At 53.1% G+C, this 16,165-nt stretch overlaps 2 protein-coding genes across 19 annotated transcripts in view; both read left to right on the top strand.

Annotated features, from left to right (window-relative positions):
• Positions 1 to 16,165, top strand: part of SCRIB (scribble planar cell polarity protein) — a 104,244-nt gene that overhangs the window by 62,590 nt on the left and 25,489 nt on the right. For 9 of the 18 annotated variants that reach the window (XM_027717173.2, XM_027717164.2, XM_027717168.2 and 6 more), the window contains exons 25-30: positions 937 to 1,125; positions 1,894 to 2,013; positions 2,252 to 2,308; positions 6,532 to 6,588; positions 7,307 to 7,390; positions 13,735 to 13,803. In XM_027717173.2, coding sequence (XP_027572974.1) covers positions 937 to 1,125; positions 1,894 to 2,013; positions 2,252 to 2,308; positions 6,532 to 6,588; positions 7,307 to 7,390; positions 13,735 to 13,803 — 576 coding nt within the window. Of the gene's footprint in view, positions 1 to 936; positions 1,126 to 1,893; positions 2,014 to 2,251; positions 2,309 to 6,531; positions 6,589 to 7,306; positions 7,391 to 11,661; positions 11,764 to 11,847; positions 12,160 to 13,734; positions 13,804 to 15,910; positions 15,962 to 16,165 lie in introns of all 18 variants that reach the window. The other 9 variants (XM_027717175.2, XM_027717172.2, XM_027717162.2 and 6 more) reach the window with 5 other exon arrangements.
• LOC120324638 lies at positions 2,320 to 6,523 on the top strand. Its single transcript, XM_039388192.1, has 2 exons — positions 2,320 to 3,275; positions 3,385 to 6,523. The coding sequence occupies exons 1-2, from the start codon at positions 2,364 to 2,366 to the stop codon at positions 3,487 to 3,489; spliced, it is 1,017 nt and encodes a 338-aa protein (XP_039244126.1). The 5' UTR covers positions 2,320 to 2,363; the 3' UTR covers positions 3,490 to 6,523.

Here is a 16,165-nt window from a genome sequence, read left to right as displayed (position 1 = left end):
GTATTTCCACTAACAGAGATACAAAAGTGATGCTTTTCTTCTTCCTCCTCTTTGCATGTCTGATCCCTGCCTACTTCCTCCTTAGTTTGTCTTCATTTGCATTTCCATTGTGTCTCTCTCCCACCAAACAATGATTTCCCTTTCTGAGATCCATCATGATTTGAGACCTTTTCCTTCTCACCCACTTCACTGGCAAAGCCAAAGCAGTTTGTTTCCTTGGGACAACACATTTCAAATTCACATTCTTTTATCTCCCATAAGAGATTCTTCCACACCTGTTTCTTCTACCAGCCTGTACAGGTTCTTCCTCCCCTGCTCTCTCCATCAGTCTACAGCAGTACTTGCAGATGCTTTCCCTGGCTCACTGTTCCCCATGTGTGCTGTCCCCTCTCGCTCTGTCCTCCCGATGGTCCCCTCTGATCTCCTCTGTCACCTCTCCAGTGACACGGTGACTCCCCTCTGTCCTCCCGATGGTGCTCTCTGATCTCCTCTGTCACCTCTCCAGTGACACCGTGACTCCCCTCTGTCCTCCCGATGGTCCCTGTGCTCTCTGATCTCCTCTGTCACCTCTCCAGTGACACCATGACTCCCCTCTGTCCTCCCGATGGTCCCTGTGCTCTCTGATCTCCTCTGTCACCTCTCCAGTGACACCGTGACTCCCCTCTGTCCTCCCGATGGTGCTCTCTGATCTCCTCTGTCACCTCTCCAGTGACACCGTGACTCCCCTCTGTCCTCCCGATGGTGCTCTCTGATCTCCTCTGTCACCTCTCCAGTGACACCATGACTCCCCTCTGTCCTCCCGATGGTCCCTGTGCTCTCTGATCTCCTCTGTCACCTCTCCAGTGACACCGTGACTCCCCTCTGTCCTCCCGATGGTGCTCTCTGATCTCCTCTGTCACCTCTCCAGTGACACGGTGACTCCCCTCTTTGTTCCAGGTGAGCTCCTCCGGGGCTGCGGCCCGGGACGGCCGCCTGAAGGTGGGGATGCGGATCCTGGAGGTGAACCACCAGAGCCTGCTGGGAATGACGCACACGGAAGCGGTGCAGATCCTCCGAGGGGTGGGCGACGCGCTCCTCGTGCTGGTGTGTGACGGCTTCGACCCCAAGGCTGCAGCTGCCATCGAGGTGAGGGCTGGAGTGCGGGTGGCCCTTGGAGAGACCAGGGTCCCCCCACATGGATCCTTCCTCTTTCTTTACAGAATGCTGGGTTTTCCCAACCTTTTGCTGTAGATGTTTTTTGAGGTCCCAGATTTCAGTCTGACCTGTGATATGAACTGGAGGTGGTTGCCAGTCCAGAAAAGCGGTGGTCCCTCAGGACTGTCTCGTTCCTGCTGGTTCCAGAATTGTCCCGTGCTAGCACTGCACTGAAATGAAGTTTTCAAGCTCACTTTCTCCAGGCTATTTGTACCCATTTTTTTTTGGCCAATATTTCCTTTACAGTCAGTTGTCTGGCTCTTTATTGTTGTTTGCCTTTCCCCACTTGCCTTTCTCCAGGGTTACACTTCCCTGGAGCAATCCTGTGCCCTCTCAGATTTCTGTTTTCAAGGCTTAGCTAGTCAGCTTTTGTATTCTTCAGGAGAACATGAACCCAATCCCCGCTCACCTCATCCCCTTCCTGTGCCTGGGTCCATTTAAATTCATCTTTCTTAGACCTCAGGATCCTCAAGCACTTGTCAGCTGAAATGACAGGGGTAGAACTGGGTGTTCTTAAGGTCCCTTCCAACCCAAACCAGTCTGGGATTCTATGGAATGAGGTTTCAAATTGTGAAAGAGTTCTGGTTCTGACAATCAGGAATTGTCCTGGTACTCCATATCTGGGAGCCCGGGATAGGGAATTTTTGGAATGGCACTCTGTGGACTTCCACCAGGTGAGATTTGCCTTTTGATTTGCAGATGTCCCCAGGAATCATCGCAAACCCTTTTGCTGCTGGCATTGGGCGCAAGAACAGCCTAGAGAGCATCTCCTCCATTGACCGGGATTTGAGCCCTGAGGAACTGGAGATCCTGCAGAAGGTGGGTGTTCTGGCTGAACCGGGAGAGTGGAAACAGTTTTTGGAAATCTCTAGTTAGTCTCCCTTGGTGCGTGGAATCTGCAACGTAACAGGCACTGGACATGGCATGGGATCAGCAGGTCCCAGCACATGGATCAGGAATGCACTAGGATGGGACTGTGGTGCCTTCGTGAGGTTCCAGGTGCTCCAGGTGTGGAGAGAGCACTGGTTGAGGTGGCTCTAACTCTGCTCTCTCCTAGGAGATGGAAATGGTGAGAGAAGCAACTCAGTGGGAGAGAGAAGAAATGGAGAAAGTGGTGAGAGATTTTTTGTGTAGCAAAATCTGTTTGTGACAGCGACTCTGCTGAGCCCATGAGCCCTGAGGAAGGTGCCACAGGTTATCTCTGTCCCACTGTCAGTGCCATGGGCAACTCTGGATCTCTGTCCCACTGTCAGTGCCATGGGCAACTCTGGATCTCTGTCCCACTGTCAGTGCCATGGGAGCTCTGGATCTCTGTCCCACTGTCAGTGCCATGGGCAGCTCTGGATCTCTGTCCCATTGTCAGTGCCATGGGAGCTCTGGATCTCTGTCCCATTGTCAGTGCCATGGGAGCTCTGGATCTGTGTCCCATTGTCAGTGCCATGGGAGCTCTGGATCTCTGTCCCATTGTCAGTGCCATGGGAGCTCTGGATCTGTGTCCCGTTGTCAGTGCCATGGGAGCTCTGGATCTCAGTGTCATTGTCAGTGCCATGGGAGCTCTGGATCTCTGTCCCACTGTCAGTGCCATGGGCAGCTCTGGATCTCAGTGTCATTGTCAGTGCCATGGGAGCTCTGGATCTGTGTCCCGTTGTCAGTGCCATGGGAGCTCTGGATCTGTGTCCCACTGTCAGTGCCATGGGAGCTCTGGATCTCTGTCCCACTGTCAGTGCCATGGGAGCTCTGGATCTCTGTCCCATTGTCAGTGCCATGGGCATCTCTGGATCTCTGTCCCATTGTCAGTGCCATGGGCAGCTCTGGATCTCAGTGTCATTGTCAGTGCCATGGGAGCTCTGGATCTCTGTCCTGTTGTCAGTGCCATGGGCAGCTCTGGATCTCTGTCCCACTGTCAGTGCCATGGGAGCTCTGGATCTCAGTGTCATTGTCAGTGCCATGGGCAGCTCTGGATCTCTGTCCCACTGTCAGTGCCATGGGAGCTCTGGATCTGTGTCCCATTGTCAGTGCCATGGGAGCTCTGGATCTCTGTCCCATTGTCAGTGCCATGGGAGCTCTGGATCTCAGTGTCATTGTCAGTGCCATGGGAGCTCTGGATCTCTGTCCCATTGTCAGTGCCATGGGCAGCTCTGGATCTGTGTCCCACTGTCAGTGCCATGGGAGCTCTGGATCTGTGTCCCATTGTCAGTGCCATGGGCAGCTCTGGCCATTCCCTCTCCATGGAGAACTGCTCCATTACCCAGCTGCTCTGGCTTTGCCGTGCCTCCCTATGCACCTCTCTGGTGATGCATCTATGGTATTCAGAGTCCATTCTTGTTACCTGCTGGTGCCTCCTGGCCAAGCTGCAGCTTTGAGAAAAATGGCCAATGAGCTTGGAAGTCCCAAATTTAATCAGTTCTCACTGTCTAGTACCCCATGACCTGACAGAGCTTTTGTGAGCAAAGATGAGAACACAGCTCAGAGCTGCCCTGAGTGGAGAAGTGACGCTGTTAATCAGTCACAGCTTTGTGCTCCTCAGTTCACGTGGTCATTTCTCTGCTTTGCTGTGAGAGTTTTGTGTTTCTGCTCACTGGTTCAACCTTGCACAGAAATAGAGATAGAATTTCTTGGAAATAGAAGTAGAATTGCCCAGAAATAGATCAGAAGACTTGAGCCCCTCAAGGACTTGGGGTTTCCCTCCTAAAACAGTAATGTATCCAGTCAGCATTTGGAAGAGAGAAAGCTGAATTCTTTGGTGTTGTCAGTTGGGAATCTGCTCCTCTGGCAGATGAGTGTGTACATTTTGCAGGTGTTCCATCAGGTTTCCAGTTCGGTCACACCTGATGTTTCTCGGGGTTCTCTCAGCAGTTGCAATTTCTCAGCCTTTTCACATTTGCTGCCCCACAAGAGCAGGGTGAGGTTGGCAGTTCTGATGGAAGTGGAACGACCTTACAGAATAAGCTTCAACCTGATCCTGTTGGAGACTCCCTGCTCATTGCAGGTGCTGGACTAGATGACCCTGAAAAGTCCCTTCCCACCCAAACCATCCTGGGATTCTGTGAATAATTTAGGTAGGAGGGACCTCACCAGTGCCCTTGGTTCAGCCCAGAGCAGAGCCAATTCAGATAGATTTAGGTTTTTCCTATAAAACGCCTGGTTCCTTACCTGAGAAGGAACTTAGAGTGGTTCAGCAAACCTGATTTCTTTGTGTTTCTGTTGGAGCAAAGTCTTTTCCTGCCAGTTTTATGTTGGCAGTATATGCATTTGAATATGGATTTGGAAATAGATATATGGATTTGAATATGGATATATGGATTTGAATACACTCCAGGAACTCCAGGAGACTTCAGGTAATGTGGGGTCAGTATCAGTACTTCTAACACCTGTGAATAACCAAGTCTGGCCCCAACCTGCTGCTCAGGCTGAGCAGGTGACATTTGTCCAGGCTCAGGTAAAGAAAGGTTTTGCCAGAATTTATACTGAGATTACTTTAAAGTACTTGGCCAAAAAAAATTAGAAAAACCTTTATGACTGGTGAAGTAGCCTTGGCTATGTCTCATTTTAAGAATGCTGGTATTTCTTTGTGCCCCTTCCTTTGGGGTGTCAGGAGGAGGCAGCAATGGATGCTCCAGGCTCCTCAGAGGTCTCGGGATCCATGGACTGAGGCCCACGAGCAAAGACACGTTTTGCTGCTGGGTCTTTTAAACCTTGAATCTGGGATTGTGCTGTAAAGCTGTTTTTGATGATTAAATTTATCCCAGTGGTGGAGCCAGCACTGCATGGTGGGCCAGTGGAATGCTGAAGGAAGTTCCCATCTCAGTGCCACATCCTCAGTAATTTCTGTCACCATTTTTGGATGTCTTTTCTTACTCTTCAATGATTCATGTTGATTCCTGCACAAGAACAATAGACCAAACATGTCTCCAGCCTGAAGAACTGGGAAGAATTTGGTTTTTGCTCTACTCACTGTAGAGGTTTTCAAACCCACTTGCTGCAGACATCTGTTGCCTTCAATTCTCTGATAATTCGGTTTCTAATAGAAATATCAGTAACTCCAAGTCTCCATGGACTGATTCCTGGTGTATTTGTCTGTCCCAGCTCTGTGGCTCTAGTTATTTTTCTAATTTTAATCCACATCCTTCCCATATGTTGTCAGAGATGGACTTTGAGCATTCCCCAGCTCCATCTGGGCTGGCTGGTGCTCCTGTCATTCCTCAGAGAAGTGCTCCTGTACAGCCTCAGAGAAGGGTCATACACCAGATTAGTGTCACCTGGAACCCTCACCCTACAGAGAACTTGTCCAAAACTAAGCATAACTGGATTCAGAATAGACCTTAACTTTAACTATCCCTCCATATCCCTTTGGGAGTTGTGATCCTCCAGAGCATTAGTGTCTTCTCCTGTGGAGGTTGGGGGCAGTGGGGGACACTGGATGTCTGTGATGCGTGGAAGCTGTTGGAGAGAAGGGCCCAGGTGCTCAGCAGAATTTTCAGTTGGCTCCCTGTCAGCTGCCTTCCACCTCTCAGCCTCCCAGCCTCGGGACTTCTGGACTATCTGGTTCCTGCTTGGGAGGAGCAGCCGGGAGGGTTCCGTAGGCAGGAGAAGGGAAGGATGCTGCTGCTGTGTCCCCAGCTCTGGGCAGCAAAGCACAGAGGTATCAGCGTCCAGAAATCAGTCTTTAGGACCAGTCCCACACTGATCCCTTCCTCTTGCAGCCTGGAAGCCAGCCCGTGGCTGGGGCTTTCGGGATTAGTCCCTGGTCACTCTGTAGTGTCCCTGCGGTGCTGAGTGACCGTGGGCTGATGGTCTGTGCTGGGCCCAGCCTTGTGCTGAGTCTGCTCTGTCCCTCCCTGATGTGTTTGCATCACCAGATGTGATGCTATAAGCAGCATGTGGGTTTTAGGCCTTTTTTTCCTTGGTGACAGCCAGGCATGTGCTCTGTAGATTTGTTTTTCCATTCCCTTCCAACCTCTCTTGCTCTGTCAAGGTGTCTCTTCTAGCAGTGAGCAACCCCCTCCTCTCCCTTCGTGCTTGTGTGGCTTGTGCTTTCCTTTGCTTTCCCCAGGATTGTCCCTGCTGAGGATCTTGGGGACCTCTGCTCTTCCCCTGCACTGTGGCAGCCTGACCATGTTGTCCCAGGTGTCCCTGTCCGTTCTGCTGGTGATAATCATGTGGGTGCAGAATTCCAGCTCCTCCTTCCCTGGTCCCAGGATTCTTGCTGAGTTTCTGCTCCCCCTCTGCTGGTGCTGGCACTGCTCCTCTATCCCCTTGGGAGTTCCTGCCCAGCATGTCTGACCTCTTTCCCTCTCTCTTGTCTCTCTGCTCTGGCTCTGTCCTGTCCCACGGAAGGAGCGGATGCGTAGGGAGCGGGAGGCAGCCACGCAGCAGCTTGAGGAGGAGGTGGAGGTGAGCAGCACGGAAGGAGGGCTGGAGAGTCCCAAAAAAGGGCTGCATCTGGACTGGAAGGCTGGAGAAATCCCCAAAAAGTGTTTGTTCCCTGTAGCCTGTGTTCTCCAATCCCTTCCCTAGAAGGATGTGACTTTGGGGATAACAGAAGAGATCAGAACTGAAGAAATGTGTAAGGGATTGAGAAAGGGACAGTGGAAAACAGTGGCTGGTTTGAAACCCGGACTTCTGTTTGGGGTTAGAAAGGCAACACAGGGGAAGCAAAATTGAACAAAGTTGTACAGTGAATGTGAGTTAAGGTTGGGAAAAGAAACTAGAGGAATTGCAGAGTTGCACTCTTGAACATGTCCAGATCCAGACTGGAACTGTTCTGGATGCTCTTGGAGCAAACGGGTAGGTACAGCACACTCTCCTCCCTCCTGTGAGGGAGTGGATGTGAGGGCAAGAGGAGTGAGGGGGTGTGAGCAGCAGTGGGTGACCAGGAGCCCACAGTGACATGTTCTCTGCAGGGCTTCTCAAGCCCAACCCCTGCTGTGGATCCCCCAGATTGTGTTTGGAACAATTCCAGCTCCTTTTCCAGGCAGTGGGAACTCTGCAGTTTGGAGATAAGGCCTTGGTTGTTACTGGGGTGGTTCCCTTTTCATTGCTCTTCCTCCTTGACTTAGTTGACTTTGGGCCTGACCCGTTCCTGGTGTCTGTGGTTCTTTCCCCTCTCCAGAGCATCCCCAGTGAACCCCTGCGCCTGGACTACCGGACCCTGGCAGCGCTGCCCAGCAGTGGCCTGCAGAGAGGCAACCGTGCTGTGAGTGGGGCTGAGGGGGCCCTGCAGGGGTGGCAGGGGGGGTGGGGGGGCAGAGGAGGTGGGGGTCCCTCTGGGGGAGGCAGTGAGGGGCTGTGGAGATGGGGGTCCCTGCGGGGGAGGCCGTGGACCTTTCCTAACCTGCCCTGTAAGGAAAGGTGCCATGCTGTGGTTGGTGATGGCATCCTCTGCAGAGGAAAATGGGGAAGCAGAACTGTGGGGTACTCTGGCACTGAAATGGGAGGTAGCTGCAAAAGAAAGATGGGAATAAGAAAATAAGGAGAACAAGAGCCAGGTAGTTTTTCTTCTTGGGAAGAGAAGTTGCAAAGTTTGCAAAGTTGCAAAAAACAAAGTCTGGAACAAGGCAGAAAGAACAGCCCAGAGGAAAGAGAAGGAGACGTGAGTGGGAGAGTGCAGGGATCTGTTGTGGAAGGAAGCGGCTCCGGAAAGCTGCCAAGGAGGGAGGGAAAGATTTTTCCCAACACAGTGATGACAGTGTTGGGTGCACAGCTCAGTTGTACATCCATTTTGGGGTGGTGTTTAGGAAGGAGAAAGGCTGAAGGTGCTGAGACTGAAAGTATTAAAAGAAGTTCAAGGCCAGGTTGGACAGGGCTTGGAGCAATGGGTCTAATGGGAGGTGTCCCTGCCCATGGCAGGGTATGGGACTGGATGGTCTTCAGGGTCCCTTCCAACCCAAACCATCCTGAGATTCTATGAAAACCAAGATCCCCCAGGCCTGCAGAAGGCAAAGTGGCTGTGGTTGTGTGTTGTGGCTGAGCCCTGTGGCTCATGTATCATGTTGTGTGTCGTGACTCCAGCTGTGGATGCTCCTGCCCTGTGCTCTGCCTGCCAGTCCCTCATATGTAGTGGCCAAGAGAAATTCCAGTTTTCATAAACTTTATGGATTACAAACTCATCTCCCTTCTGTGTTGTTTAAATTCTCCTCTCTCCATCTTTGCTTCCTTTTATCTTCCCTGCATCACCCCTATTCCACTGGGCTTCTGCCTGCTCCTTCACACATCCTCAGTCTCCTCCTTCCTTTCCTTCTGGTGTGGCAAGACCTCCCTTTGCTGTCATCATCCCACTCCATTGTTTTGGGATCATCTCTTTACCTTTCCAGTCTCCATCCCATTCCACGCAAACAGGTCTCTTCTCCTGTTCTCTTTCCTCCTGTTTCCAGGCCCTCTTGCTTTCTGCCTCACTCAATGACAGCCCTGCATTGGCTCCAGCTCTGGCTCCTTTTGTTCCCATACTTCTCAGCTTTTGGGTTTCCCTCCTGCTGGTCACACAAAAAAGCATTATCAGGAAAAGGTTTATTTTTAGCGTCTCTGAGTGTAACTCAGTAGCTGGAAGAGGGGGAGAGCCAGCCCCAGGCAGCAGCTGCCTCCGTGCCGGGCAGTCCGAGCGTGGTGCAGAGCGGAGCAGCCTCTGGGAGCTTGTTCCTTCAGCCTGTGTCAGATGGGAACGCCTGGCATGGGAATGTGGGGCTGAGTGTGCTGGAATGCCGGGGTGATGGGCGGCATCTATAAATGTCCTGCTTCAGGGAAGGGCCCATGGGTGCCAATGTGTGCTTTTGTCCAGCTGTCACCAGCCCTGTCTTTGCTCTGGTTGGAAAAGTACGTCTGCCTGGATCGTGGGGACAAGTGAGATTCTGGTGTGGGGACAGGGAGGTTCTGGTGTGGGGACAGAGGTTCTGGTGGTCCTTCAGGAGCTGCTCTGGCCTGTTTGGTGACTGCTGGAACACTCAGCCAGGGTGGGCTTTCCAGCAGGACAGGCAGGTCAGTGACAGGTTGTCCATCTCTGGACAGTCTGACTGCATCCAGATGATTGGTGCTCTTGTCCCGTTCCCATCGTGGTTTTCTCTTTCTCCCTGTCTCCAGGCCAACTCTCACCACATACATTCTCCTCTAAAAACAGTGTCTGGGTATCTTTTACTGACACTTAGTTCCCTGCGAAGGAGCTGTTCTTGTCAGTGCTGTGGGATAGGAGGAGCCGTAGGGAGCTGTTCCTGTCCTCACCATGGGACACGAGGGGCTACGTGGAACTGTTCCTGTCCTCCCTGTGGGGCAAGAGGAGCTGTAGGCAACTGTTCTTGTCCTCACTGTGGGGCAGGAGGAGATGCAGGGAACCATTCCTGTCCTTGCTGTGGAGCAAGATGGAGCTGCAGGGAATTTTTCTTGTTCTGATAATGAAGCAAGAGGAGGTGCACATCAATCCTGACCACCGTAACTGAGGGTGGAATTCATCATGAGGATTCCAAGAATGGCCCCCAGAGAAGGGAGCAGGTGATTGTCTGCCTTGGATCCATCTGTGTTGCTGTGTCTGGGTCCCTGTGAGCAGGATTTAACAAAGGCTGAGGATTTACCTGTTCTGTTTGTCCACTATTAGAAGGCCAACTGAAAATTCCCTTTGGAAGCAGCATGAGAATGCTCATTTGGGTGATGCTCTTTGGCCATGCAGCCAGTGTACTGCAACATCTGGATAGAAGCTGTGGCTGCCCCACCACTGGAAGTGTCCAAGGCCAGATTAGACAGGGCTTAGAGCAACCTGGTCTACTGGAAGGTGTCCCTGCCCATGGCAGGGGGGTGGAATGAGGTGAACTTTAAGGTCCCTTCTCACCTAAACCATCCTGGGATTCTGTGACTCTTTGACAGTGCCCTTGCAGGAGTCAAAGAGCTGTTACAGTCTCTGTAGTCTGCATCGAGCAGACAGGAAAGCCGGACCCGTGAGGGACTGATCACAGCAAAATGATTAAAGTCTAATTTTGCTTTCTGAACTATGAGAAACGGAGAAGAACTGACATGTCTCAGTACCAGGTCACCATGATTAGTTAATTAACAACCTGTACTTTCTGCTCTGAATTTGTTTCTCTTTGGTTTCTTGCCATTGATTCTTTCTCTATATTTGTTCTGCAGATTTCAGATTAGATTTCTTTCAGTGCCCTGGAGGATGCAGGGTAACACGTGCTTGTCCTGTCTGCAGGCTGGGAAAGTTCACTGCATTGCCCAAATCTTTGCTTACCCAAAATAGAAATTGTGGCTTGTCTGACAGAAATAGTTCCTGTGGGGCCAGGGAGCGAGGAATCCCCACCGGGACACGCCACAACAGTGGGAGCTGGAGCTTACAGCTAAGGGGCAGATCCTGCCCAGTTCCAGTCAGGTCCAAGAACAAAATAGGGATTGAGGCTCCCCACAGACTTTCAGACTTGATGGCCCTCTGGGAAAAGGTGGTTGGAATTAGGGTTTTTACGCTGGAAAGTCATATAGCCACAACAGCAGGATTTCTCAAGGTAGCACAGACTTTGCTGCCCAGGAAACACGATATGAGCCAGGGCTCTGCCAGCCACAGAGCTTGGGTTGGGGGGTTAGGGGAGGGCCTCCGAAATTCCTGAACCTCCCAGCTGCCATTGTAGTCACCAGCCCACCCTTGAGAGCTATTTTGGTGACCACTGCCATGACACAGGAGCTGGAGAATGTGCTCTGAACAGGAGAGGTCTTTCTGCTCCCCGGAGGCACTTGGATGGAAGGTTTGGTCTTTGCTTTTCTCTGCTCCCTTGAGGAAGGCTCTGGCTGGGGTAACAAATTCTCTTCTGTGGCATTAAGGGGAAGGGTCAGGGCTTCATCTGGGCTGGGTGCAAGCCCTGGCAGAACTGAGGCTGCCTCAGTCCTACCATCAGCAAGAGCCGCCCAAGGGGTCTGTGCTCCATCAGCTGTACTGAGCTCTGGTACTTTGGGTGTGTTGTGATGCAGTGGGGCCATAAAAGCATGTTCAGCTGTACAGGTGTGATGGAAATGCATGGGGTGGGTGTTGTGTGACTGTGTGGCAGTGCTGAGGTGACAGCAGAGGCTGGGCCATGGCAGGGGGAGTGAATGGAGTGGGAGTTGGACTGAATGATCTCCAGAGGTGCCTTCCAACCCGAGCTGTTCTGTGATTCTGTGTGCTGTGGTGGGCAGGGGGAGGGCGTGTGCTTGTGCAGGTGTTGGCAGTGTGTTTGGCTGGAGAGCAGCAGGAGAAATGTGTGTGAGTTGGAGCAGTGCAGGGAGCACTCGTGCCTGTCAGCTCCCCAGGGTATGTGTGCACAGCGGGGTCCTGTCCTGGAAGTGGCACTGGGGGTCACAGATTGGTGGTAGAGCAGGAGAGAGGGATGGCATGGTGTGTGGGCATTAGCGCTGGAATTCTCTCTCCTGTCCTTCATCAGCTGCTCTGTATTTTCTTCCTCCTCTCCTTTATTCTGTTCTCTTTATTTCTGTCTGATCCTTCTGTTTTCCTCTCAGCCTGTTCAGTGTACTAAGCCCAGCTCCAGCATGGAGGGTGACTGCACGGTGCTGTCCCTGCCCCTGGCACGGGACAGCCGGGAAGCGTCCCCGGACCCGGCAGTGGGTGCAACCAGCAGCAGCGTGGCTGGGCCCCCTCAGCACCCCACGGGCACGACCAGCAGCAGCGTGGCTGGGCCCCCTCAGCACCCCACGGGCACGACCAGCAGCAGCGTGGCTGGGCCCCCTCAGCACCCCACGTCACCCCAGCAGCACACGAGCGGGGCAGAACAGCCCTGGAGAGACAAGCAGGACTCCACAGGGTGTCCCTTGTCCCAGGAGCAGCTTCCAGAGACGCCAGAGCCAGAGTGTCTGATCGACTCGCAGCCCATCCCCTTCAGTGAGAACCCCTTTGTGGTGGCCAACCGCAGGGGCAAGGCTGCAGGCACAGCCAGCCTGGGAGGGCCTCCCCTGGGCTACGGCAGCGGGGGCGTGCTGAAGACCAGCCTGTACTGCAAGGCAAGCGGCGTGTGCCGTGTGGTGTTTGGCATGCACTCACACAGTCTCGGCCACCGGCCCCTACTAAACCCCGGCGCTGGGCAGCACGGTGCCCGTGGGCCGGGCCCCCCTAACCCGTGTGCCCCCAGCACTGCGCGTGGGGCCGTCGGTCCCCGACAGTCAGCGTGTTGTCCTCCGGCCACTGATGCACCCCGCTGACGGCCACGCGAGCACTGCCGAGCCCCGAGGGGGCACGGTGACATCTGGGACTTCCCTGCTGTCCCTCCCAGTCCGGCTGGGACAGCAGCGTCCCTGCCCGCTCAGCTGGCAGCACGGGGCTGGCAGGGCTTGTGGGAGGTCGGTGCTGGTGCCACACTTACACACCTGGGCCTGAACAAACCTTCTTAGGCGTCTGAAAAGCAAGCAGAGAGCAGCTGCCGTGGTCGATCCACAGCCCAGGAGCTGCTCCTCCAAATGACACTTTTCAGTAGATTGAGACTGGGATTTCAAGGGAGAACTTTGCTTTCTGCTCTGGGAAATCTGTTTGTATTTGACATTCTTGCTGTTACACAGGGAACTTTTGGCAGAGCAGGGACTAGACCCAAAGAGGGTCTAGCCCGTCCTCTAGATGAGCTCTACGTTGCTTTCCCCTTCTTCCTTTCTCAGCCTTTTGGGAGGTCTCAAAAGCTAAACAGCCACAGATGAACAGCCCCACACAGAGGAAAAACCAACCCAGCCCCCAGCTGTATTGATCTTGGAGGTGTTTTAGGGATTTTCTCAAGTGTGTAGGTGGGTCAGCTTAGAACAAGGCATGCAGTGGAGTCTGTGCTCCAGTATAAACTTCAGGTCACTTCAGGCTCGGTCAGATTAAACACTGTTGCCCAAGGCTGACTTGAACCAACTGACCAGCGGCTGTGATATTAGTGACTGGGACCGTAGGCTTGCCTAAACAGTTCTCTAAATCCCAAATGACCTACTTCCACCTTTAGGCATCTAAAATACTTCCGAAACGTGCTCCTCACTCCTGCAGTCAGAGTGCAGGTGGTTCCTGGGACTCTGCTCTCTGTTCAGCTGTTGGGATGGGCTGTCGGCTGGTTCAGCCAGGTGTTGGTGCCAGAAGTTCCTCTGGAATTGAGGAGAGCCCTGTCCCTCCAATGCCACTGGTCCTACCAGCAGGCCAATAGTAATGGATGTGGCTGGGGATGATTCCTGTCTCCTTCCAGTTGGCAATGGCTATTTTTGCTCAGTGTCTGTACAGCAGGAGGTTTGCCTGGACTGTGACCCTGCCTGTGAGGGCTGTGAGGAGTCAGGGAAGAGGATTCTCAGGGCTTGCTATGAGGCAGAGGCTGTACCTGATCTAGCTGGCCTTGCAGGATGTTTGGATATGATCCCAGTTCCAATGTTTAATGCCATTCCCTTGCTGTTTCTAGCGCTTTTTGGCAGTTTCTGGCACATTCCAGCTGCTGCTGGGTCCTGCTAACCCTGCTCCCTGGGGAGGGGCCATGGCTGGATGTCCAGGGTGTCCTATGCCTCCCGGGCTCTACAGACCCCCTTCTGCCATACAGTAACTCTCGAGCTTTGTCTTCTCTCTTTCAGGCTCCTGTGGGCGAGTCTGGGACAGGAAATTCCAGGCGTGAAACCCCCTATTCGCCCAGTAATCCACAGGTGAGACTGCCCCCTGGAGAGGTGATAGGGAAAGGCAGGGAGGCACTTCCAGGGATGAAATGGAGAGGAAGCTGAGGGCGATTATCATCCTTCAGTGACACTGTCGAGGTGGAGGGGATCTGTCACAGGAGGCAACTAGAGAGCGAGGGAAGAGCTGCCTCCTTCAAAATGCCTCAGAGAGCTAGGAGGGTGATTAGCTGGTCATTAGCTCTGAGAAGTGGCTTAATTCCAGGGTGATGAGATGGGGAGTACCTGGAATGGTACTGCCTGTAGTTGTCAGTATTTTGGGAATGGCCTCACCAATGCCTTATACAGAGACCCTGGTAACTGGTATGTGGTAAGAAATGGAGGAGTCAGGGTTTGGAGAATGATCTCGGGTCTGTAAACCAGTGCTGCCCAGTGCTTCCCAGAGGATCCCTGGATCTGTGTGTGACACTGGAGGTGACCCACGTGAGCTGTTGGGAAGGAAGTGGAAGGACCCTGCACTCAGGAAATTATTTGCTACAGCTCCTTGCTCAGAGGTTTTCCTTCTGCAGTGGGAAGTGTCTTTATTTCTTGTAACTTCTGATTATTTTTTCTTTATGAATATTACCTGTCCTCCCTCACTGTTCTTATTCATTGTATCAGCTCTGATCTTTCCTTTTCAGTCTCTGAGTCTTTGCTCCCACTGTCCATCCTGTGGCAGGAGGTGTCACAGCTCAGTTGAACCTTTTGAAGTTAAATGATCTTAAATGGATTTTTTAATTTTCTCTTCACAGCCATTACCTGTAACTGGGTTTTATACTGGGGGCTTGAGTGAACTGCAAGTTGTACTTTGTCCTCTGTCTGTAGTCGTTTTGGGTCTGTTGTGTTCCTTTTGGGGTCCAGCTGCTCTCCAGCTGTTTGGGAGTAGCTGTCCAGCTGCTCTCCCCACCAGCTCTAGCACTTCCCTGATCTTCAGTGGAGCCATTTCAGTTCTCAGAGCTGGAGAGGACTCTTGAGGTGAAGGGCTTTACCTTGGGGTGAGGTGACAGTGACAGGGGCTCAGGAGAAGGACTGAGACCACATGCTGAAACTGCAGGAGCAGCACTTCAGTCCATCTCCTGTTACTCCTCGGCCTCACATCTCCCTCAGCTCTTGGATCCTTTGGAATTGAGTGGCCATCAGGAACACAACAAGATTAGAAGAGGATACAATTCGTTATAGCAACACTATTTCAAGGCACTTTGTTCCAGCTGCATGTGTTTACCTATTTGCATTTCTGACAGCAGCTGCAAACTGGGTGAGGGTTTATTTTGGGCTGTTTGTAAGTTTTCCTTTTACCACAAGTGCCAGTTTTCATTGAGATTGGTTTCCATGGATTCCCAGGATGGTTTGGGTGGGAAGGGACCTTCAAGACTATCTCGTTCCACACCCCTGTCATAGACAGGCACACCTCCCACTAGCCCAGGTTGCTCCAAGCCCCGTCCAACCTGGCCTTGAACCCTTCCAGGGATGGGGCAGCCACAGCTTCTCTGAGCAACCTGTGCCAGGGCCTCTCCACCCTCCCAGGGAAGGATTTCTCCCCAGTATCCCATCTAACCTTGCCTTCTTTCAATGGGAAGCCATTCCCTCTTGTCCTGGCACTCCAGGCTCTTGTCCAAAGTCCCTCTCCAGCTCTCCTGGAGTCCCTTTAGGCACTGGAAGGGGCTTTAAGGTCCCCCCAAGGCCTTCTTCAGGCTGAACACCCCCAGCTCTCTGCTTTTCTGAGGATTCAGGAGTCTTGTTCCTCCAGAGCAGAAGTTCCAAGGAATTGCATCTCTAATTCTCTGGCTCCATCTATTTTTACTGTTTATTCTTTGGTTTCAACATCTTGTAGTCCAGCCAGAATTTATTGGCTTATTTCAGAGAATTCCTGAGGGAAATGGAATCCTTTGTCCTGAGTTGGCATCGTACCTCTGTGAGGGGGTGAGGGGAGGCAGGAGGTGTTTGTGGTGGGTCTGTTTGTGCTGAGCAGGGCAGAGGGGCTTCCCCCATGGTGGGCACCCCGACAGCTCCGGGTGCTGCAGTCTCTGTGCTTCTCTCCCACGGAAAACCCAGTCTCTCCATTTTCTCTCCCGTTCTCTCCCCTGCTGATGCCCCTCTCCAGGTGCCCGCAGCCCCCCGGCCCCCTCACCTGGCCGGCAGGGAGACCCGCTTTGTAAGTGCTGCTGGTGTGCGGTGTGCGCTGCTGCTCCGGCTGCTCCCGCTGCCCGCGCCCCCTGCTCCGGCCCCCCGGGGACCTGGGGCTCCCCCGGGGCTCTCTGGGGCTCCCCCGGGGCTCTCTGGGGCTCCCCTGGGGCTCGCTGAGGAAGCAGTGCCCTGGTGGCACCTGAGGCACAAGGGGCTGCTCCCTGTGAGCTGC

This window comes from Pipra filicauda, unplaced genomic scaffold (assembly GCF_003945595.2).
Source record: "Pipra filicauda isolate LSUMZ 115617 unplaced genomic scaffold, ASM394559v2 scaffold619_size212394_pilon, whole genome shotgun sequence".
In the NCBI taxonomy this organism is placed as follows: domain Eukaryota; kingdom Metazoa; phylum Chordata; class Aves; order Passeriformes; family Pipridae; genus Pipra; species Pipra filicauda.
Note: the sequence above shows the minus strand (reverse complement) of the source record. Positions and strands in the feature narration are given on the sequence as shown.